General features: G+C 38.4%; 1 protein-coding gene and 1 long non-coding RNA gene across 2 annotated transcripts in view; one reads left to right on the top strand and one right to left on the bottom strand.

Moving 5' to 3' along the window:
* Positions 1 to 2,850, bottom strand: part of SLC30A9 (solute carrier family 30 member 9) — an 83,363-nt gene extending 80,513 nt beyond the window's left edge. The window contains exon 1 of the mRNA XM_026508807.4: positions 2,585 to 2,850. Within this exon, the coding sequence (XP_026364592.1) occupies positions 2,585 to 2,696 (112 nt within the window). The 5' untranslated portion in view covers positions 2,697 to 2,850. The remainder of the gene's footprint in view (positions 1 to 2,584) is intronic.
* An 83-nt stretch (positions 2,851 to 2,933) lies between these two features.
* On the top strand, positions 2,934 to 25,382 carry LOC130543198 (uncharacterized). The gene is made up of 2 exons (XR_008958358.1): positions 2,934 to 3,264; positions 17,399 to 25,382. It is a non-coding gene; the product is annotated as an uncharacterized LOC130543198 (long non-coding RNA).
* Positions 25,383 to 25,826: the final 444 nt, after the last annotated feature.

The raw sequence follows: 25,826 nt of genomic DNA, 5'->3' as shown, positions 1-25,826 counted from the left end.
GACCCTGGAATCATGACCTGAACTGAAGGCAGATGCCCAACCGACTGAGCCACCCAAGCGCCCCTAAAGTTCTTTTCATAAAAGAATAAATGACCTCCAAAACACTGTTCAACTATATGTCCCAATCAATAGAAAAAGAGAGTTCCTGCTTTCCTGCACCCTCACTATGAGGTATCATTATGAAAAACTTAGCCAATATGAGACAGGCGATGAATAGCAAATCCTTAAACTTACATTTCTATGCTTATTGGTAAGTATGGTACGTTTTCACATTTTTATTGGCCACTTGAACTCCTTTATGAACTCATTCATTTCCTTCACCCTTCCCCCCCCCCCCGGAAGATACATTGGTTTGTAAGAATTCTTAATAAATTAGGGATACTAATTTTATAACTGCCCTGTCCGATACAGTAGTCACTGTTCACTGAGCACTTGAAATGTGGCTATTCTGAACTAAAATGTGCTAAATGTAAAATACACACTGGACTTCGAAGATTTAGTACAAAAAGAAGATGTAAAATATCTCAATTTTTATCTTGATTACATATTGAAATATTTTTAATATACTGGATAAAATATTATTAAAATTAACTATCTGTTTTTACTGTTTCACATATGGCTATCAGACAACCCAAGATTACATACATGGCTCACATTATCTTTCTTTTGGATAGTGAGGCTCTACAATACTATTTTCCTTTTCACCTTTAAACTGAGCTTCAGGGTATAGGCATTTCTCATTTTTAAGTATGCAGATAAAGCAACTGTTTCCCTTAAGGTTTCCTTCTCTCCTTACTCTTTGTAAGTTTACCCCCTCTGCCATACAGGAATTTTAGAAGCATAAACTTTATTTCTTGACAAACCAAAACATCTGTGCTTAGATTTTTTTCCCAACAGTTCTTCAAATATCCTTTCCTTCTTACATGCATCTGACTTAAATAGTAACCTTTTTCTAAATGTTTTTTAAATTTTACCATAATGGCTGCCCTTTTAAAAATTGTTTCAGTTATTATTGGAACTAAATTTTCACAAAGAAGGTTATTTTTAAAACCTACTATATGTTAAGTGTGAAAACACATTTTAATTTTCTGGTGATAACCATTCCAAAGAACTCTGCAAAGTCATTCTGACTGAAGAAATAGGTACTTATTATCTGTGGTTCACAGGCGGATGAGACAAAGCGTACATAATTTTCGGCATGATGACAGCTACAGAGAATAGAAATTATAAATTACACTATTTCAAGTCCTTTCTAACAACTTAGAAGGCAGTTTAGCCAATATACCTAATTTAAGTGTAAAAGGTCAAAATTGCTTGGTCAATAGAATCAACTATGCTAGAAAGTTTACTTGGGGATTCTGGAGTACGGTATAATCAGAAGATTCATTCTGTTCATAAGAGAACGAGCTATATTGCCAATAAAGAAAAACTCAACTTTTCTATCCCCACCAAAAAGCCTCAGAACATGACTTTAAAATTAACCCTTCTGAAATTTTAAGAGCCACTTTTTACATTTATTGCAAATAAAAGATATTAATATATTCTAATTTATCTAATTCTGCACAGCCCTGGCATCACTATGTTACTTGTAAACTTGAATGACTCGACTACAAGTTCTAACTTCTATTGCCAGGCCACAAACATGCTACAAATTTTTTCAAACATGAATTTTTGGGAAATGTTTCTGTAAATACTCTGTAACTTCAAGAATCTAAAGAATTAGACTAGGAGTGGATTTAGTTCTGTGTTTTTCCCTCTGTTCTCGAGGGGTCAAGCTACAGCATGCCAATCTATGGCAAAAACGTAGGTAAGCCTAAAACTCACAAGTTCAATGCTATTTTGGAAACTGTGGAACAACTTAAATTTGAGTCAAAAAAGAATGTTGAAGGAGAGGGATAAAAATTCTCTTCAACCTCCTTTTTCTGGGTTACAGCTCCAGTAAACACATTTTCACCAAAAAGATTGTTCAACGCAACTGAAGAGTTCATTCTTTTGCATTACGATCCAAAACTGGGCTCATTCAATGACTGTGGCACCGTCACCCCCTCATACTTCAGAATGATTCGTAAATGATGAGTAGCACCCCCATCCGTCCCTCCCTCCTTTTAGGAAATTTAGAGGGGAAAGTTGGGAATATGGGAAAAGGAGGCAGGGCAAGAAAATCTACTAAGCCAAAGGCGCTCAATGAAGGGGAGTCGGTGAAATCCAAAAATCCTGGCACTTACAGGATTCCGCAATTTCTCATTGCCTAGGGGACAGGGGTTGTCACTGGGGGACACCGCGATGCGCACGTATCATCTTATCTGGTACAAGGTGACTGGCTTCCTGTCTGCGACCCGGCCCGGGAACGACCCGCCAAGTTTCCGTAGGAATCGTGCTAGGGCCTTAGGCAAAACCAAGGTCTGGGAAAGCTGTCAGAAGTCCCCGCCAGCTGGGCGGGCTGAACTGCAAAGACAGAGACCCGAAAGGAAGGTTCTGGGTTGGGGAAGGGCAAGCGGGCGAACTGCCCGAGGCGAGGCGCCGAGCCCGGCCTGCTCCTCCAGGCCGGCTGCCGCGGAGTCTGCGGCCGAGGCGGGACACTCACCCTGGCGCTCGCTGGAGCTGTGGGCCGCCGCCCTGCAGCGCAGACGGAGCCGGTACAAGGAGGACCAGCTACATCTGTGTGCCGCAGCGGCGGCGGCCAAGCCCGGTAACATCCTGGCGGGGCAAAGGCCCCCACTCGGACACCACCTCCTGCCTCCGCTACGTCGCGGGTAACAACTGACTCCATAGACTGGACACCCGCTAACGCTCACATCTGCACCGCCCCAGGCGGCCTCGTTGACCCGGAAATGGCAACGTCATTTATCTGCGCCGGTAGCGCAGGAGGCGGAAGTGACGTAGCCGAGGAGCGCAAATGGGGGGGGGGCCTTGTCTCCGCAGACCGTGACTGGCTGCGCGGGCAGGGCGTGGCTGCAGTCGGCAATTGGTGTCAGCCCCTTTTTTCGCCCGCATCTGTATCTTTTCGCTGTAGTTAGAAATCATCGCGTAAATTCTTTTCATCTGAACAGCTAGGAAGGCTTTGGGAGAAGTGACAGGGCCTTTTCCGGCATTTGCCTGCTCCTTTCTATTTTCTGAGCTCGAAACCTGGGCGAAGGTGTTGGAAATGGGAAGAAAGGTGGAAAGGAAGGATGCTGGCTTTCTTAACCTCTTTGAGGAGCCTTCTTGGATGAGCCTAAGCGGCGGCTAACATACCGAACTCAACGGTCTCCGAACCTTGCAACAGTACGTCGTTCTCTTTGTAACACACCTTTGTGTAGCAAGTACTCACTTTGGCATCAGTACATGCCTTGCTAACCTCTGAACCTGATTCTCGTGTGTAATGTAGTAAAGTAAGACTTTCATATGTTCAAGATTTGCCTGAGTAAACGGAGATGTGCAGACATAGGAAAAGGAGTCAGTCTGGTTCTAGACAGAAAGAAACCAGAACAATATTCACCGTGGTGTTTACCCCTGACAGCTCGTTCAGGTCTCAGCGCAAACTCGGGACAGGCTTTCCTTAACCCTGGCTCTATGTAGTAGGTCTGGTTATTCTCTGCCGGGTTGCATTGTATATTTTCTTCAAAATGCTTATCGCTATTTGAAATTATCTGTATTTTTTTTTAACTTTCTCTCAGAATAGAAAATAAGCATCAGGATGCTGGAATCTTAGGTTTTGTACATTGCTTTTTCCAAGGGGGTAAAACAATAGCTGGCACAACAAATAGAGTGGAATGCATGGTGGTTTGTTTTGAAATCAATCTGAGTAGCTTAACTATGTTACTACACAATAGCTATTTCAAAGGGAAATAAATTAGCATGTTCCTAATTTTGAGAGAATAAACAGTCTTTTATGCTAATTGAGATAACCAGATTAGTGAAATCATAGTGATGAAGTTATCACAAGAATGGTAAACAAAGTTAACTACTATGACAAACGTTAATTGGTAAGGGCATCTCAGTGGCTTAGTTGGTTAAGCGTCCCGCTTTTTTTTTTTTTTTAAGATTTTTTTATTTATTTGACACAGAGACGGCGCGACAGAGCACAAACTAGGGGAGTGGCAGAGGGAGAGGAAGAAGCAGGCTCCCTGCTGAGCAGGGAGCTGGATGGGGCTCCATCCCAGGACACTGGGATCATGACCTGAGCTGAAGGCAGACGCCCAACCTACTGAGCCACGCAGGTGCACCTAAGTGTCCCACTCTCGATTTCAGCTCAGGTCATGATCTCTGGATGGTGGGATGGAGCCCCACGGGAAGCCTTACCCCCCTCCCCCTTACCCCTGTGGTGCAGCACTCTCTCCCCCTCTGCTCAAATAAATACAAATCTTTAAAAATAATAATAATTTCACCACTTACTTGATTCCCTTCCTTCTCTTAAGAAAAAAATTAAGTGGACATTTAAAAATATTGTGCCATAAATATCCATAACCTCAAGATTACCCAAATATCTATTACTGGAAAGTTCCTATCTCTTCCTTGTAAATAGATTTTCACAGAAATCCAACTCTATAATATAAAATACATAAAGGCTTAGCTCTAATTTTATGTAAATATCCATTGACCTTCACTATAATGCTTGCCTGCTTTGGCTTCTTGAAATACTCCCTGGTTTCTTAACTTGGATACTGTATTAATTTTGATAAACCTCCAGAAGCCTTGACTTGCCAAATAAATTTGAAGAATAAAGTAAATCATGCTGGGTTATCTTGTTTAAGCCTCGCGTTGCTCTATCAAATAATAAGGTCTCCATGGACTTGAATTAAAATACTTCTGCAGGGGCGCCTGGGTAGCGCAGTCGTTAAGCGCCTGCCTTCGGCTCAGGGCGTGATCCTGGTGTTCCGGGATCGAGTCCCACATCTGGCTCCTCCGCTGGGCGCCTGCTTCTTCCTCTCCCACTCCCCCTGCTTGTGTTCCCTCTCTCACCGGCTGTCTCTCTGTCACATAAATAAATAAATATAATCTTAAAAAAAAAAAATACTTCTGCAGCTGTGCTGGTGTTTACACCTATATTGTCATTATATACTTGTCCTGCTGGACAGTCCTCAAAATTTCCCCAAGTGCTGAAAATTGAGGCAACGTCAGTTTTAGAGTTCCTTGGGATAATTTCCTGTGACCCTAAATTCTTTGAGAAATCCCATCCTTACCAAGAGACTTTGCCTTACTGCTCCACTTCAGACACATTCGGCAGCTGCCTGTATGTACTAAATGGGTAAGATTCCAGTATCACGGAGCTTATTTTCTATCAGAGGAGACAGAAAATTTAAACACATAATTTCACATAGTAACATTATTAGGGGTGCCTGGCTGGTTCAGTCAGTAGAGCATGTGACGCTCGATCTTGGGGTTGTGAGTTTGAGCCCCACGTTTGGGGCACAGTTTACTTAAAAATAATATTATTAGTAATAATATTGATCATTTACTAATTACCACACTCTCCGTGTGCATTATCTCATTCATAACACTTACGCAAGTTATAGATGAGGAAAATAAGGCAGAGATCTTGCTTTTAACCACCACAGGTTACTTTTTAAGTCAGTGGGTTTTATCCTTTGGAGGAAAATACGAAGTCTTTCAAAAGATTTGAATGACAACATGTCTTTTGTTTCCTGAAATGTAGGTCAAGAGAGTATGTCCCTAGGTTTTTTTTACGTATGATCAACATGATACTGAGTTTCAAAAAATAAAGTTTCAGAGGATTTGTGATATAAATAGATGACTAAATATAAGATAACTGTTAAGTCAGAGAGATGGAAATAGAAGTAGGAAAGGAGTGAAGTGTCATTTGATTATTAGCATACACCACAACACCCGCAGGGTTTTCTATGCACTCTGAAGATGTTCCTACATCTTTCAGGAACTTGCTTCTGTAATTGAGCCGGCTCTTCCTTGGTTTCACCTTGTCTATTGCTTTGGGAAAATAGTGATTCTGATCATGAGACAAACTTGGCCATTTATTTGGAAAATTGACTTAGATAATCCATTGCAAAATAAAGTGAGTGGTTCTATCATGAGGTATGCTAAGAACACAAATCTCATTTTGAATGCGTATATTCGTGGGCATCATGTTGTTTTTTGCGTTCAGGACTGGGGGCAGAGGGAGCTTGCCCACCTAAACACTTCAAAAAGAAAAGAGCTTACGTGCAGATAAAAGGGAGACTACCTGGCCACGGCCAAGAGTGTCAGTGCCCACTGCACAGGCATGGTCAGAAGTGGTGTGGGTCTGCACACAGTTTGTATGTAGAGACAAACATCTGCATAAGAAAGTGAAATGTGAAGTTGATATGGTGTCTGCCCAGGCTGCTAATCCTCCTCTCCATTTTTGAGCTGTTGAGTGATTTTCCCAACACCACTCAGCAAGGTGGGCTAGAACATGGAATCAAACACAGGTCCTCTGACTCCAAATCTATAGGTGTGTGAGCATCGGGTGCACGGGGGAGAGGCAGAGAGTGGTTGTTCTGATGGGTTTTCTCCCCACATTATTCTGTGAAGTAACTGTTTCTTAAGCACAATTATGTGAAATAACTATATATTAACTCCACTTGCATTCAATAGGTTCACTCTTTGCCACTTACATCCAGGAATAAAAAGTATGACTTTCCAATGATGACCATATTCCTGGGTCCTAGCTCTCTTATCCATCTTAGCTTCTCCAATAATAACCCCTTCTGCAATTCACTTCATAAGTTGGGAAGGAAGTATTATATGTAAATTTATATTTATATATATGAATTTTATATATATAACCATGTGCCCCTGGCTCCTTTCCTCAGAGGTTAGTCATCAGGGAATTACAGGTATTACATTTGGGAAAATCAAGTTACTAAATACTCCTGGGGACAAAGGAGACTGAAGTGTTTGATAACCTTTATCCTTGAGAAAAATAAGCTGGAGACTCAGAGGAAGTAGATTCGGTGCTTTTGGGGAGGGCAGCATTTGTGAAGAGAGTAAATTTCTTCCACAAAGCCACAGGTGGGGGCACCAAAAGAAATTCTCGTGGGTTTTTAAAAATTTAACTTTTTATTGAAGTTTAATACACAGAAGAAAGCACAAATCTTGAGGGCGCACCTCTAAAGATTTTAAGGAACAAAACTGTTACCTGTACACAGCATTACCAGCTTCCCAGAATCTCCCCTTCCAGTCACTACTCTCCCAACCCTCAAGGTAACACAGATCCTGCTTCTAACAACATAGATTGATCTTCCTTGTTTGGGGACTTTATATGCATGAATTATACACTGTGTATTCTTTCATAGTACATATGAAAGAGTCTAGTTTCTTTAACCTCAGTATTATATTTGTGGGATTCATATTGTTGTGTCCATTCTCGCTGCTATATAAGATCCCATTGTATGAATATCCCACAATTTACCCATTTTACTGCTGATTAGGATTTGGGTAGTTTCAGTTTGGGGCTAATACAAATTATCATGGACATGTGCATGTGTTTCCGATGGATATATTCCTATGACTGAAATTAGTGGGTCATACGGTATGCAAACTTCCAGCTTTCGTAGTTACTAGCAGTTTTCCAAAGTAGTTGTACCAATACACACTCCCAATAGCAGTATGTGAAAGTTGTTTCCTCATGACTGCACCAACATTTGCTACTATCTTTTTTTTTAACCTCATGGTAGGTATGGAGCGGCATGGCGTTATAGTTTTAATTTGCATTTCCGTGATGATAAATGAAACTGGATACCTTTTCAAATCTCTATTAGCCATTTGGATATCCTTTTCATATCCTATTCAAGATTAACATGGGGCAACAGGTATGTGTGTATCAGGTCAATGTACTTCACCACTGCTAGCCAGTAGTCAGCTGATGGACACAGCAAGTCTTGCAAAGAACTATCAAAGCATAGGGAGCTGCTTGGGATTGAATTTCTCCTCAGTGAGGCCTGTCGGGGAACCCCATGTGTCCTCACTGACAAGTAGCTAGATTAAGCCACAATGACTTCCAGAAAGGGGACAACAACTTTACCACACTCATGCATTTGAGAGATCACCTGCTTCCCTTGTTGAGCTCCTGACCGCACCATCCAAAGAGCAAGCACATGGAAGAGAAAGAGGTGTGTGTAAAGTGTGTTGGAACCACAGGTCTTGTATACTCTACCCTAGAGGGGCATGAGTGTTTTTAAATTAAATATGAGATTAGTGTTTTGTTGTTGTTTTTAAGATTTATTTATTTATTTATTTTAAAGAGAGCACAGCGGGGGTGGGGGGGGCGGCAGGAGTGTAAAAACTGTCCCCACCCTGTTTCCTGGTTAGGAAGGAGCAGACTTTGGAGAAGGGAAGCCAAAGCATGTTTTGTAACAAGCTGAAAATATGCCCTTGTAGGCTGAAGCCTAAACTGTGTCTGTAAAATGGTAAACAAGCTTGTCTGTGGCTTTGGCTTATTTACAATAAGGAATAAATCAATTAAAGCATTTCACATTCTTCTTCATACCTAAACAGAAAGAGACCATAAAGAGCCAGGAGACTTTTCAAAGAATTGGGGCAAATGGAAGAATTTAATAAACAGAAAGGAACTAAAATGAGGAAATAAAAAATAAGCAGGAAAATATTTTTTAAAAAGCTAAAAACATTTTAGAAAGTGTCAAAAAAATAATTACTAACCACATATGGCTGGGACAAACGAATTGCAATCAGAGGCCAGAGTACAAAAAATAATTATTCATTAACTTGCAGGGAAGCCTCTGCTACATGTTATTTCAGCAACTAAATTGTGCAGTAATGACAATGAATTCTAAACTTAAATCTCTAATAATGTGGCAGAGTCATTCCTGTCCCACACTTGGAAAAAAGAATGAAAAAAAAAATGTTTATGGGAAAAAGTGGTTAAATGGAATCGAGCCTAGTCCTGGATTCTAATGTCTTTGAACGGGCTCCGCAGCAGGCTGCTCACTGACCTAGCTGCTGGATAGTTTTTAGGGTAGCAGAGGAAAAGCTCTGAGGCAGCCCAATATTTTACACCCCTGCTGCTTTTTCTGATAATGGGCTCACACTCATTCCTTTTCCATAAGTAAAGCATCAGACTGTTTACTCATTCCACCCTCTGGCCAAGAAGTACAAGTTCATGATGGAAATCATATTCTAGGCAATGGGTTTTGGCTATTATTTATCAGGATGTGAAATGAGAAAACATGCAACTGACAAAGCTTAGAAACAAAATCAGGAATGAAGAAAAATAAATCTGAAAACTGACTGTTTAACAGTTGCTATTAGAAACAAATTCTGGTACCCCAAAGCTACTGGTTGAGCCCACCCCTGGCTTCCTCCACACCTACTGGCCTGCTCTGCCCACAGGTCGCTGGGCTGCCAAGGGGCTGGCTACGGTGGTCCTGATCTTTCTTGCTAAGAGCATATCTCTTTGCTGGGTTGTTCCTTTCAAGCATATGCATTTGATTGTATAGAACAGTTAGACTAACCATGTTGGAGTTTTATGAATTATTTCTTTTTTTTTTTAATTTTTTTTTTGAAGATTTTATTTATTTATTTGACAGAGAGAGAGACAGCCAGCGAGAGAGGGAACACAAGCAGGGGGAGTGGGAGAGGAAGAAGCAGGCTCATAGCGGAGGAGCCTGATGTGGGGCTCAATCCCATAATGCCGGGATCACGCCCTGAGCCGAAGGCAGACGCTTAACCGCTGTGCCACCCAGGCGCCCCTTATGAATTATTTCTAAAATAAAAAACAACAAATTAATTCCAGATTAAACATAACATTTCTATCTAAATCCAGGTCTCCTGACATGGAATTTTTTTTAATGAAATTCTTTTGCAATTTTCTTTGTTCTTTTTTTTTTTTTTTTTTTTTTTTAGTAATCTCTACACCCATATTGGGGGGGGGGGTTGTTTCAAACATTCAGTGTATATTTACTGAATCCAATATATGTTCTAGGAACTGGCTTTTAGCAATGAAAAAACAGGAACAGATTCTTGTCCTAATAAAGCTTACACTCTGGCAGGGGAGACAGATGATAAAGTAAATATATGATAATGCTACATGCCATATGATAAGCACTATAAGACTGTAAGCATTGTAGAGAAAAATAAAGCAGCTAAGGAAAAGAAAATGCCAGGGATGGAGTGTGGCACATTTAAATAGGGTGGTCAGGAAAGGTCTGACCAAAAATGGCTAAAATTAACAAGTCAGGAAACGACAGATGTTGGCAAGGATGCAGAGAAGGGGGAACCGTCTTACACTGTTGATGGGAATGCAAGCTGGTGCAACCACTCTGGAAAACACTATGGAGGTTCCTCAAAAAATTGAATATAGAGCTACCCTATGACCCAAAAATTGCACTACTAGGTATTTACCCCAAAGGTACAGATGCAGTGATCCGAAGGGGCACACGCACCTTTATAGCAGCAGTTTACAGCAGCTATGTCCACAGCAGCCTAACTGGAAAGAGACCAGATGTCCATCCACAGATGGATAATGAAGATGTAGTATGTATATACAATAGAATACTACCCAGCCATCAAAAGAAACCAAAATCTTCCCATTTGCAACGACGTGGATGGGACTACAGGGTATTATGCTAAGTGAAATAAGTCAGTCAGAGAAAAACAATTATCTGATCTCATTCTTATGTGGAATTTAAGAAACAAACAGAGGATCATAGGGGAAGGGAGGGAAAAATAAAACAATATCAGAGAGGGAGACAGACCATAAGAGGTTCTTCATCATAAGAAACAAACAGGGTTGCTGGAGGGGAGTGGGGTGGGGTGATGGGGTAACTGAGTGATGGACATTAAGGAGAGCATGTAATGTGATGAGCAGTGGGTATTATATAGACTGATAAAATCACTTAAGTCTACCTCTGAAACTAATACACTATATGTTAATTTTGAATTTAAGTTTAAAAAAAAGGGGGGGCACCTGGGTGGCTTAGTTGGTTGAGCGTCCAACTCTTGATTTTTGGCTTGGGTCATGATCTCGGGGTTGTGAGATCAAGCCCCACATAGGCCTCCACACTCAGTGGGGAGTGTGCTTCTCCCTCTCCCTCCCCCAAATAAATAATTTTTAAAAAAACAAATTAATTTAAAAAAAGAAAAAGGACAGGTCTGACCAAGATGACATTTGAATGAAGACCTGAAGGATGTAAAGGAATGAGTTAAATGGATATCTAGGGCAACATTCTAAGTAGAAGGGAAACAAGGAGTACTTGTGTGCATGAGCAGACGTGTACTCGGCACATTCAAGGAACAGCAAGGAAACCAGTGTGACTGGAACACAGTGAACAAGGGGAAATGTAGTAGGCGATGAGGACCGAGAGGAGAGTGAGCCAGTAGGTACCGGTGGGTTACTGCAGGGGCTTTGAGAGTGGAAACACTGAAGGGCTTTGAGCAGAGGAGACATGTATGATTTAACAGGATCACTATGATTGCTGCATTGAAAAAAGACATAGGGAAAGGCACTGGACAAAAGCAGAAGGAAGAGAAAAGTGAAAAACTACTGTAACAAACGAGGTGAGAGATGAAGACAGTTTGGTCCATGGTGGTGATTGGGGCGAGTGAAGAGAAGTAGACTGATTCTGAATATATTTTGAAGGTACAACTGACACCATTTATTGACGGTTGGTTTGGGAACATTCTGATGACTTCATGCTTCGGACATACAGGATTAGCATTTATGATTTAATGTGTTTTCTAAGAATCAAAAGGCAGAAATATATGTATTCTCAACATTAGTATAAACCCTCTTACATTACTAGAGAGCTTTAGCATTAACACTACCTGATACATAGAATGATGGATATCAATCATCCTTACTCTGCTGAAGTCATCTAGACAGTATTTTCAGTGGGGGTGCCTGGCTGGCTCAGTCAGTAGAGCATGCAACTATTGATCTCAGGGTTGTAAGTTCAAGGCCTGCTTTGGGTGTAGAGATTACTTAAAAATAATATCTTAAAAAAAAAAACAACTTCATTGCTTATTATGTGCAGGATGTGATAATTTGATAACATCACCAAAAACTTAAATAGCACTAAAGTTCACAAAGCACTTTAAATCCATTATTAAGCTCACAAACATTTCAAGAGATAAGTATTACCTGTTTTACAGATATGGAAACTGAGCCCTAAAAACATAAGTGACTTGCCTCAGGTCACCTCCTGGCAGAGCCAGCCTTGAACATGGCCACAGATCCTTTACTCACAGATTAAAGTGCTATTATCACAGCTACACTCTAAAGTGTCATTCTACCATCTCTCAGGTTTCACTTTTATTTCTTAGTTATAAGATACTTTCTACATATGTATCTTAAACACTAAGCCCATATATTGTGGAGAGATTGGGTTCCCCCCTCAACCCCTAAATTCTTATATTGCAGTCCTAACCCCCAGTGTGCCTGTATTAGAAGACAGAGCCTTTAGGAGGTAATTAAGGTTAAATTATAGGGGCAAGCCCTAAGCCAATAGGCCAGGCGGGCTTGTAAGAGGAAGAGAAAGAGATCTTTCTCCTTCTCCACATACACACATCTGAACATACAGTGAGATGGTAGCTATTTATAGGCCAAGAGAAAAGGCCTCAGAATGAAATCTACCTTGCTGGCATCTTGACCTTGGACTTCCCAGCCTCCAGAACTCTGAGAAAATAAATTTTGTTGTTTAAGTCACTCAGTCTATGGTATCTTGCTGTAGTAGCCCAAGTAGACTAATACACCATCATTACGGAAAAGAAAGGTGGTTTAATCTCTAACAGTCTTAATTTGGCCAATTTAACATATACACAAAACCCCAAAGAACCGTTCAATCCCAACTTCATTTTTCAGGCCACGTAATCCAAACCACACAAAGCCCACAAGCCAGTGGAGATTAGAGTCATTGTTTTACTCCATCCGGCTAGCCCCTAAGCGCCATTCGCAGCCATGGAGTCTTACTCCTAGCCCCTGGGGGAGCAACATTGCTAAGGCCAAGTTCACCAGAGACTCTCTTACCTGCCTTCATACCTTCAGTACCTATGTTGTCCAATAAATTAACCACTAGTTATATGTGCAGAATAAGCATGTGATTGATATATGGCTAGTGTGAATTGAGATGTGCTATAAGAATAAAGTATATACTGGATTTCAAAAACAATATTAAAAAAAGAATATAAAATATATAAATTATAATAACTGCTGAATATTTTGGATACAGTAGGTTAAACATTACAAAAATTTATTTCACGTGTTTCTTTTTACTGTTTTTTTATGTGCTCCTAGAAAATTTAAAATTACATATGTGGCTTGCATTTGTGCTTTGCATTATATTTCTGTTGCTTCTCCACACACACACACACACACACACACACACACACACACACAGAGTCTCTTAGTTGTTTTGATATACTTACACTTTCCTCAGAATCTCAACTCCAGCTCTTCTTGGGTCTTGCCTCCAAAGGGTGTTGCCAGTCTTTCTCTGCTCCAACTAGTTCTACTTTTGTTGTGGGCAGATTTTAGAACTTGAATATGCATGAGGCAAAAGGGGGAAGACTTTATGGAGTCTAACCCCCACTCCCCCAGATAAAATATTTAATGCAATTAGGTCTTTCCTCATTGCACTGATACTTTTTCTCCTTCACTATTTTAGGTAACATTACTTTTAAAACAGCCTTCTAATAATGTAGCCTTTAGAATACAACATTCCAGAAAATGGAAGGGAGTGGCAGGGAAGAAAACTCTATCCTATCATACATAAATGATTTTGATCCTATATTACTCCCTATTTTTCAAAAGAGAAAAGATGTCAAGAGTGATTAAATGCATTACCCAAGGTCATAGATCTGTATGAAGTAGTTACTACTGTATTCTGGGTTCTAACCAGATTCTGTGCTCTTACCATTATATCACAATATCATGTAATTTCCAAAATTCAAACTTCTGACAATTCAACATTTTACAGAACCTGGGTAAGGGAGAAAATGGGAGGTGGTCATTGATACAAACATCAATTATTACTAAACACTACCTGGAAAATAATTACAGTTATTTTCTGTTTGGAATATAGATAAGTGGGAAATTATGTTAACTACTCAAGTTATTCAATAAAGCACTCCACAGAATTGTTCTAAATTACAGATGATGAGGACGATGATGACAGCCAAAATGTTGTATGCCCTTACATGTGAAGCACCGTGCTGACACTCTGTGCTTTAGCTCATTTTATCATCTCACAGAGCCTGGGGTCCTAGTAACCCCATTTGATAGGAGAAACCGATCACAGGGCTAAGAACTGACTGAAACCAAGCCTGTCAGATTTCAGAGCCCTAGAGCTGGGCCATGCTCCACTGCCCTCCAGTGATAATGGTCTTATCTCCACTACTTCTAGGTGTCTCACTTGGGATAAAAGAATGAAGTCGCTCCCAATTTCTGGCAAATTCCCTAAAGACGAAAGGATTGTAATTCTGGGCCTCATTCTCTGCATATTACAGATAAATTTAGTTTCGAGCATTTCTTAGACTATTTTTGCATCCTTCTTATGCACTCATTTGGGATAGTTCAGAAAGAGCATGTTTTAGAGAGGACTTTTAATCATTTACTGATTTTGAAGATGTACTTCGGGAGAGAGCTCTCACAATTCCAGAAGCTGATGTGATGTTTGCCAAGTAATAGCAATTTTGCTTTGTCCCTTCCATAAGCCTTTATATCCCTGGAAAAATCCAACTGCCAACGTAAGGCTTTGTATTTTAAGGCCAGGGCAGGGATTCTCTTAATAGGTCCAGTTTCTTTTTTTGCACAGAAAGGTGTTGACTTAAAACATGATAACGCAAGTTTTAACACTTCGGCCTGTCAATTCTCACACAAATTCGTCTTTGGGCCCACTCTAACCCAGGAATGGGAATTCTGGGAAAATGTAGTTCTCAGCTTGACCAAGCTGATCATAGAATAATCCAGAGCAGCTCTTCATAAAAGACACACCTAGGGGTGTCTGGGTGGCTCAATCGGTTAAGCATCTGACTCTTAATTTGAGCTCAGGTCATGACCTCAGGACTGTGAGATGGGAGCCCCCCACGTCGGGCTCCGCGCTGGGCATGGAGCCTGCTTAAGAGTCTTTCTCCTTCTTCCCCTCTCCCTCTCTAAAAAAAAACAAGACACACCTGAAGCATAAAGAATAGGAAGACATGTCAGGCAAGAAACTAGGCAAATGAAACTTGTGTATACCTATATTAAAATCAACAATAAAATTTAAAGCAAAAATTATTTTCAAGAGTTAGAGGGTCATTATAGAAAGTGTTCAACTAAAAAATAAACTTCTTAAAGTGCCTACATCTAATAATATAGCCTTAAAATAATACACAAGGCAATTGAGATTACAAGAGAAACTGACAAATCTGTTATCACAGTAACAGACTTTGACATACCTTTCTGAGATTTAATAGTAACAGCAGACAAGGAATAAGAAAGGTATACAAGATGTGAGTAACACTAACAAGTGTAAGACAGAGAATACTGTGAGAGAGAAGGTGCAGGGAGGTATTACTTTAGAGATTGAGGTTTTGCAGGGTAAATGCAACAGAACAATGGGGCAAGTGTTACGGGCACTGCCAAAAGAAAGGTTCATGAGATGTCCGGAGGTAGAGAAAATGGAAATAGAGGCAGGGTTAAGTTCAGAAAAAAGGAAACAATGGGAGCATTTGTGGAATGATGCTTCATCAATAGGTCTTCAATAGATCTTCCGAGTGCTGGGGGCTTTTCACTCTAGCTCAGCTCTAGGCCTCAGCGAGTTCTTTCTCCTGGGTTTGTCTTTCAGTTACTTCAGAGAAGTGGGAAAGTACTAAGCCTTAGGCCACAGGGGCCTGAGGTTCTCCCCCGACTTGAGAGATGCCCATTCTCCTTTCCCTTCTCTTCTATCTCTGGCCAATATTGAAAATTGTTGGCAAAGGAGTAATGAATAAGATTGGAGCCGTGCAGGGTTTGAACTTCAGTATTTTCTCTACCAAAAGGAATGTGGGTCAGGGACAGGGTAACAAGGATGGAGCACAGGGCAAAGAGATGGGGACGGATCTCAGCAAAAGGAATGAGTTCTTGAGGTTAATGTAATCCAGCCCTGTTTCCCACAGCAGTAAACCAAAGACAGTCTGGGCCAGAGCTATTCACCATTAAAGTGTATACTGGCCCAGGAAGACCACAAGCTGGTAGCCTGTTGCTGAATGGGGTCCACAGTGAGAGACTGGGAGTGTCAAAATGTTTTAATTTGAATGTCAATGCCCATGTACCCTCCTGCTCGCTTCAGTCTTCCCATTGCTCAAAGCAGTCCTTCACCGACAACTTCATCTATTATTAGAACTCCTATGGATGTTGGCATGTGTGACATTATCCTTTCAGTTTATTTTCTTTGGGTAACAGTAAATAGCTGAAAACTTGGGATCCTGGATATGTGTTTCTTTTTAAGAGCCCTGATCAACAGTCAGGGGAAAAAAAACCTCAAAGATTCTATATGCCTTAGCACCATGATTTACAACCAGATTTACTAGTGGCTAATTGCAACCTAAACTTGCTTTGTATTTTCTTTCTCTTTTTTTTTTTTTAAGATTTTATTTATTTGACAGAGATAGAGACAGCCAGCGAGAGAGGGAACACAAGCAGGGGGAGCGGGAGAGGAAGAAGCAGGCTCATAGCAGAGGAGCCTGATGTGGGGCTTGATCCCAGAACGCCGGGATCACGCCCTGAGCCGAAGGCAGACGCCCAACCGCTGTGCCACCCAGGCGCCCCATTGCTTTGTATTTTCAAAGGGCTTTTTGTATATTCCATATATGGTGATAACAAAATGTGAAAATACAGGGGACGGGCTAAATCGCCCTTATCAATAAGATTACACAAAATGACACTAAAATATTTAACCAGTGGTTAAGTTCTACTGATGTCTTGAGAGTGATAACATATTATTTCAAAGGAAAAAATGTTGAATATTTGGTTTAAATGGTTATGTAATACTTTTTTCTTGGCATGATAATTAGGAGATCCATGTACAGGAGAATCAGTATTAATAACCAAAAAAAAAAAAAATGTTCATTTACTAGAGAGGTTATCTCCTCTTATCCTTGCTCAAAACTCTGAAGACATGTGAGGTGTCTAAGATGATCTTCTGAGGAGGGGCAAACAGCAAATGCATGAAAGCATCTCCTAAGTATTGAATGATTTATTCTACAAACTTTGAAAAACAATTATATGAATACCCAAATTATGATGGTATCACAAAGAACAGCCGTGGGCTGCTGTTTCCTAAGAGCATCACTTAGACAATAAAAATGTGCATTCAGTGAGCATGGTCTGAATGAGGGTTGTACTCCAATTTCCTTCACAAATTATCAGTCAGGAATTCCCATGGGCTTGTCTGGAATTCTGGTTTTTCAGTCTTTTTTTTTTTTAAGATTTTATTTATTTATTTGACAGACAGACAGCCAGCGAGAGGGAACACAGCACCGGGAGTGGGAGAGGAAGAAGGAGGCTCCCAGCGGAAGAGCCCGATGTGGGACTTGATCCTGGAACGCCAGGATCACACCCTGAGCCGAAGACAGACGCTTAACGACTGCGCTATCCAGGCACCCCTGGTTTTTCAGTCTTAAAACAAAGACAAAAAGTCTACTTGTCTCATAATGAAAAAATTCATTAGCTCACTTAGGCATCTTGAAATAGTGATTATTAACCAATGATAATGGTCTAAAAAACTCTTCATAACATTAAAGGTTGAAATCATAAGAATCCCTTCATGACCTTAATTAGCATTTAATATAAAAACCAACTGGAAATAAAAATCAGGAGTCAAGCTATGTTTTCCCCCACCATGATTTTTATTACATGCAAACTGAGCCATTAGAATTTTTCAGAAAATTTGCCAGTAGGGGACAGTGTGTTTGTAATTAAAGTAAGATTCTAATGTTTAAAGTTTGAGAATCTGATAACTCCCAGTATACAGACAATAGAATAAGAATGATTTTACAAATCTGCTTCAAAGTTATTCGGGCATTTTAATGTCAAATGGTTAAAAATACTGATGTTAATGAAAGCTATTAGTGCTACATAAATATCTTAACTATAGCTGCCACAGCGGTGCCTGGGTGGCTCAGTCATTAAGTGTCTGCCTTCAGCTCAGGGCCTGATCCCAGGGTCCTGGGATCAAGCCCCACATCAGGCTCCTCCGCTGGGAGCCTGCTTCTTCCTCTCCCACTCCCCCTGCCTGTGTTCCCTCTCTCCCTGGCTGTCTCTCTGTCAAATAAATAAAATCTTTAAAAAACAAACAAACAAACAAAAAACTATAGCTGCCACAAAACCATGTTAGAGCAACTATAATGAACACAAAAAAAACAAATAGTAATAAGCCTTACGGATCCTTTGACTTTATAATATTAAAAGTCAAAAACAAGCCAACCCTCTGGTAGGTTCTAATTAGGGTAAATGTTTACTCACTTCAAAAACATATTTTATTCCCAGCAATATGCCCATATAAAATAGTTTCCTAAAAGCTGTTCCAATTTTTTTTAAGACTTTTTTTTTTTTTTTTAAGTAATCTCTACAGCCAATGTGGGACTTGAACTTACAACCCTGAGATCAAGAGTCGGATGCTCTACCAACTGAGCCAGCCAGGTGCCCCTCTTCCAGTATTTTTAAAGAAATGTTCTTCTGCTTTTTTTTTTAATTGAGGACTGTCCCTGGGAAAGAGAAATATGAAGTTCATATATAAAATATTAATTCAAAATAAGCACAATAAGCCTATAAGCCCCAAAAAGAAATTTAGCTTTTTAGATAAAAGAATAAAAAGGGTATTTTCTAAACACTTCATAAGATGAACTATATGCTTTGGATATTACTAAAATGAACTGTAAAACATGAATCTGATCGTTCACTGCATCAAGGATCATTATTTCGGATCAGAGAAACCTGCACATACAACTGTATCTTTTAGGAGTTAATGACAAAAAAAATACATCCATTTTATTCTGGATCACTGCCAAGTTTCAATTCTTTGTCTTGAGAGTTTTGGGTTATTTAAATGAAATGGTCTGTTACTCTTGGAACGCTTGGTCATTTTGGTTGCAGAGGTCCAAAGTTGAAGAATTCAACCAAAAAAATACTATAAACTACTGACTTGTACAGCATTTTGTTTAGTATAAGTCGTTAAAATTGCCACAGAAAATATCTGCCAATTCTAAAACCTAGAAGGAAAATATATTCCTCTATGTTACCCTGTGTTGATTTAGTACTCTGGCTATATTGTAAATAATCTGAGGGTTATAAATAACTTACCCACTAGGCTATAAATCTCACTAAACAAAAAAGTACAGAAGTAAGCACTCAAACAGCTGAGAGATCCACTATAATTTTTCTTTTTTTTTTCCAGTTTCAACTTAGACCACAAAATTACACCATTTCTATTATTTGTGATGGGCTGAGGACAATAGAAGTGTTCAAATTCACCTTACTCTAACAAGAAGGCAATGAAGCACAATGGAAAGCTGAATTCTAACTGTAAATGTTTTTTTGCAACATAACATTTTCAAATCTGCTTAAATCCAGAGAGATTTTTATTACACAATTCAATTTTTACATCAATAAAATCTCAGATATATAACAATACAGATGAAGGAACAAGAATTTAATTTGTATTGAAATAAATATTAGATATACAAAGCACATAGAGTGAAAAAGGGTCACAAGAAATTAAAGTGGAGACATCATTTCGTTCAATCACCAAAGAAAGCCCTTGACACTTTCAATTTCACACCATCAAATTTATCATTCTTGCTGATTTAAGCAGAACACAAACAAATATGGATCCCAGGGCTTACTTTCACAGGTACCAGCATAGATAATTTACTACAGTGATCCAATTTGGAAATCAGGAGGGACCAGTAAATCGCTGCATAAAAGAAAGAGCGAATGAGGTCCTTTTTCCTTAGTGTCAGCAGGCTATGATTATTATGTTTATTAGATTTTCTTGAAAGGACTTCACATTTTCTCAAATATTCAGGAGAAATATATTTCCCCTCTGAGCCCTACATTAGCATTTATGTGTGTTGGTCTTGAATACAGGAGAATGATGAATTTTTCAATTTATTTTATAAATTTATACAGTCTGGATAGTATTGGCCTGAAGAGTATAACTCCCCAACCTGTACAATATTAGATATTAAAAATGGATTCAAGAGAAGTTACTAAGAAATGCTGACATACTATATATACAAATTTTTTAGTTCAATATATCCCATTATATGGAGCACCAGAACTAATGCATTTATAAATCAAGCAGTTTTTTAGGACTCTTTCTAATCTTTGTGACCCTTTTACATTTGTTCCAATATAGACACATCACAAATGTTACCTGTCCAAGACTTTGCCCATTTGGCCTCAACTTACAAATATATATGTAAGCAAAAATTCATGTCAAAAGCAATTGTTCTGCTTTAAAGGTACAAAAGAAAATCTGGAATTCAACTGTCATGAACCAAGAAAAAAAAATTAGCTTAAAAGGAGTGAATATATGAAAAAGTTAGCTTTAAGAATGTTATGAAGGAAAAGGTGAAACGACTCTTGAGACTTTCCTTCTCCTTTAATAGGAATTAATTTTTAGATTTCAGCAAAGGCATCTACCAATTTTTTATCACTTTTCTAAGAAAAAGAATCTGCTTTAGATTTTTAAAAATACTGTACTTTATCTCCTATCACATCACCTCAAATTCAATGCAGATTTCCTATTTGTACTGCACTGGAGCACTCTACAGTTTATCCCTCTCACAGAAAAAAACAGGTTCCTTCTAAGAACCCACTTGAATACCACCTTAGAAGATACACATGTCCTAGAATAATTACTACCAGGAATCCTTCCAAACTTTTAGCAGTTCCTTTCTTATCCTTAATACGGATGCAGTAACACCTTTCCACTCTGAATATTAGAAGAGGTCTGCTCATTAAAACAAACTCTGGAAAAGACTCCTGGATTTACAAACACATACCTTTGGCACACTACCTACTGAACGACATTATCATACAGCCTCTGCAGAATTCCCCTAATCCTAGAGAAATCCCAATGAGGTGTAAAAGAGAAATCAGTTGTCTCTGCAACTCAAACTGAATTTACAAGTCCAGGTATCATTCTTGATATAATAACCAAAACTCTCAATATGCTTTTATATTACCATGAAAAGTCTCAATTTTAAGAGGTTGAACTGGCTATACCTTGTGCACCTACAAAATGACCATGAAAAAATTTTAAGTACCATTTTTCTACACATCTGAAAATTAAGAAGAACAATTTTACAAAGGATGTATATTTAGGTGATTTAGGCACTATTTATAAAGAAAAAAACAACAACACAGAGCCCATGGTCTGAATAATGCCACTCCTAATTGTGGCCTGTTTTACCATTTGACTAGAAAGTAAACATTAACAGGGTACTCTTCCAGCTTTTCAACATTTCAATATTTTACTACGATTTCACTATAATTGAATACAGAGTAACGTAGTTTCAATACATTACTATGTACACATTGTAAACGCTTACTAAATTTTTGTTGAATTTTGAGTAATTACATATTAAAAAGGATGAAATCAGATCCTTAGTTTTATAGCTGACTCCACACTTTTGGTGGCATTTAACCTTGCAACAGGGCCTGTGACCTGAGGAAAGAGTGCCACCTACTGATCACATCCGTAACTGTCTGTGGTTACTTTCTCCCTTGAGGTTTTCATTACAGTAGAGTAAGAATCAAAATTGGTCTAAAATTTGGGTGTTAGCTTTGAGGCTAGCAGCTCCTAGGGGAATTTGGGCGGGCATGAGTGGGGGAAGAGTTTCAGAATAACTACATTAATCAAAATAAACCCCTTAGGATTAGATAAGAGTCTTTAACCACAATCCCTCAAAATTAATTTCATTCACTCTGATCTCAAACTTTAAAAAAAAAACAAAGTCTCTCGGTTCCACTTATCTTACTACATATACACTCATTTTCCTTTCCATGTTGAATAATATTCACGTCCTAAACTTACAAACCTAATCAGAATTTTTGATCTTGACTTTTAGAAAAAGTATCCTGACAGCTTTACAATTCATAGTTATAAAACAGACCTCCTAAGTCTTTCATAACTTCTGGTTCAATATCAGCATGCCTTGATTTTTCCTGTTAGGGAGGTTCCTAAGTACCTAAATTTAATTACTCGCTTACTTCCAAGAGCATCGACCTTGGTTAATTCTACTCCAAGAAAATTTAAATACAAATTATTATTTAAGAAATTTCTTTGGACTGAGGGGCGCCTGGGTGGCACAGCGGTTAAGCGTCTGCCTTCGGCTCAGGGTGTGATCCCGGAGTTCTGGGATCGAGCCCCACGTCAGGCTCTTCCGCTATGAGCCTGCTTCTTCCTCTCCCACTCCCCCTGCTTGTGTTCCCTCTCTCGCTGGCTGTCTCTCTCTCTGTCGAATAAATAAATAAAATCTTAAAAAAAAAAAAAAAAAAAAGAAATTTCTTTGGACTGATATTAAAATAGAGTTTAAATTCATGAGGAATCAAGTATACAAAAAGAATACAGAATTCTTGTTATAATAAAAGTGGGTTTTATATTAGGCTTCCACCTGTCCAAGAGGGTTTAATATCTAAAAGTACTAGAAGAACAATAGCATTACACCGCTTCTCAAGAATTAGATATTCTGAGTGTTAACTTTTTTAAACCTGGAAGTAAAATTAAGTTCAGCTATATACTATAGTTTCTCCTACTTCATTCATTCCATATACTGCTACTGTATTTCCTTAATTTTAATTTGATAGATGTACGTATTAAAACTATAATTCCAAATGCCAAATCAGCCAGTTGTACATATACATATTGTGGAATTCCTAGCTACCATCTCATGCAAACTAAACATCTAGTAATGCTCAAATTGCAAAATTTACTTTTTCATGAGTTGAGGAGCATTTTATTTAAAAATCAAGCCTTCCATTAAAGAACAGTCCAACATCAGCATATCAGAAATATAATCCTGCTATGTGATAAAAAGCCTCAACTTTTAAAGCATAGGGTATTCACATTGTTAAGTTTTAATATTAAAATTATTTTTGTCAGAACCAACGTGAAATTATTTCCTTTAGGGAAATCTATTTGACCAACAGGAATTTCCAAACTAAAGAGGAAAAACTCACACTTCATTAGAAGACAATCAATAAAAACAGCTTACAAGAAGAAAATTAACTAACAGAAAAAATGGTGGAATTTGAGAAAGTTCTATACTTTAATAGTATTGTTCCAAGGTTAATTTCTTAGTTTTGATAAATGCTGTATAGTTATATAACATATTAATATAAGGGGAAACTGAGTAAAAGGTATACAAGAACTCTGTGCTATTTTTGCAACTCTTCTATAAATCTAAAATTATCTCAAGATTTAAAAAACTTGTAGAAAACAAAAAAACTAGTAACTTAAAAATAAATATGACTTCAGCTGCCAAAATTTCTTGATATAATTCAAGACTTAATTTTTAAAGACATCATTAGGAATCAATAATATACTATTTACTTAACATTATAGTCACTTTATTGCTCTAGAAAATGAGTTCTTAACACCATCAGATTACATATATGCTGATAATGAGGCTAGCCACACACCCACCCAGCCCAATCAACTGTATTGCATGAGGCTGCGTTTCTAACTTAGTAGATAAATATTGCAAAAATACAAAAACAGTTGGCTACAATTGAGCTATCAAGTAGATATCACATTTCCAGAGATGGGAAAGTTGAACAAAAAGAAAACTGATGTTACTGACAAGTTACTATCTGAGAAATCCAATTACATGCAGACAGAAGAAAACTGGTTACAAAAACCATTACATTAATGTGTACTAAAATGTTTGCAGTGTTTTAAACATTTCCAATCATGCAACAATAATAAAGATCAGAATGAATATTATAAAGAAGCTGATGGCAGCTCAACAAACAGGATTTAATATATTATACAACTCAAATCACAGCTGCATAATACACCCAAGACTCCCAAATTTACTTATACATTACGAAATTAAAATGCACACTATTCCCCCACAATTCCTCTTCCAGTCCCATTCCCAATCAATTATCTTACCTATAAACATTTCCATTTAACCTTTTAAATCAGATTTGATGGGTAAGTATGTAATCTACAGGATCATCTTCATTATTACTTCAGAACAGACACCAAGCATGGCATATGCTCAATCTTCAGTTACATTCCTTTCAAAAGACATCTGAACTGCTGCCAACTGTCTATGAAAATTCAAGCCTAAGAAACCGAGGAAACTGGCAGTCAAGAATCTAAGCAATTCTATCAACTATAATAATACTAATCATCTATGTGTCCACATTTGTAAAAAGGTTTCCTATTTGAGAAAGGTTACTTAATGGGTCTCTGAAAGGAAAACTGTATAACTACTAAGGCTTTCTGATGTAAAACAGCTGTGACCCCAGATATTTACCCAATTGGCTAACACGCTTACAGTTCAGCCTTTTTAAAAAATATTCAAAGCCACATTAAGTAGTTACGGGAATAAAATTTTGGAAGATCATAGCATAAGATGCAAGAAGCATGCAGAATTCCTCTTATAATGGTATATCCAAAATAAATCCTAACAAAGGAGAAGATCAATTTAATAACAATTTGAAATTAAATACAGTGGTAAATGTTTCTTTTAAAATCATCAACCAAAATTACTGAATGGCAAAAGAATACTGTCTCAAAATATAATGAATTCATGTATGTTAATATTACCATAATGAAATCATGCCAGATATAAAATTAGGGTACCAATTAGGTTGAAAGAAATTTTAGAGCTACTTTTACAAGAGAAATAAATGTACTTCATGATAAAGGCACAGCAGCATTTAAAAAAATTTGATACATTTGTCACGAGATAGAAACTTCCTTAACCATTAACAAGACAGCACAGTAAAATTTTCTTGGGACCTTTTTCAAAGGCTTGATTTAACATGCCAGGAAAACGATAATCTTTCCATTGAGATGCATTTATGTAAATTGGATTGAGGTCAGTTTTACACCTGGAATTAACAACCCATAGCAGAAGTACCAACTGCTAAAAATGCTTATTTCTACTATATATAACTTAGCTGGATGTTACACTACGCAACTGTTGGTGCCAGTCTGCTTATAAAAGCAATACTCTGGAGACAAAGTCTTCTCACAAACAGTGGGCAAGCAGGTTTCATTATTACATGTTCAACAACGATTCTCAGTTCATTAAACAAGGTCCTGCAAGATAAAACAGTTTCATTCAGACACAAAAGGAAAAAGAATACAAAACAAATGCTGATGAAGGAATTTCCCAGTCACTAAAGATTTTGAAGTAAAAATACTAGAATGCACTGTAGGAAATGCACAAAATAAAATTCTCAAAATCAACATTTGTGTGGGGTTTTTTTGGGGGGGGAGGGGTTCATTTAACAAAAGCATCTAAAATAAATGGTTATCTCCAAGGGCTGAGATAAGGGGTGATTTATATCTTCTTTAGAGTAGAGTCACCTCATTTTCACATTTAACTTTGGTAAATTCAACTAGCTCTAAAAAAGACAGCAAGGAAGTGAAAATTATATACTATGGGCAATCCCACCTACTATATTCCTTAAACTATTGCCTTAAACATAATGCCTCTCAGAGCTTTCCTCATCTATAAAATAGGACTATGTACTTCATGGAATCAGTCATACGGTAATTTAAGTGAGACAGCATAGAAGGTGCTCAATAAATGCCACTTCCCACTGGGATCATCCCACTGATCAAACCAGCTCTTGTCTACCTCCAGACTAAAGTCCATCTCCTTAACGTTAATGCCCTCCAGAATCTGGT

The sequence above is a fragment of the Ursus arctos genome, unplaced genomic scaffold, assembly GCF_023065955.2.
Source record: "Ursus arctos isolate Adak ecotype North America unplaced genomic scaffold, UrsArc2.0 scaffold_9, whole genome shotgun sequence".
Taxonomy (NCBI): domain Eukaryota; kingdom Metazoa; phylum Chordata; class Mammalia; order Carnivora; family Ursidae; genus Ursus; species Ursus arctos.
Note: the sequence above shows the minus strand (reverse complement) of the source record. Positions and strands in the feature narration are given on the sequence as shown.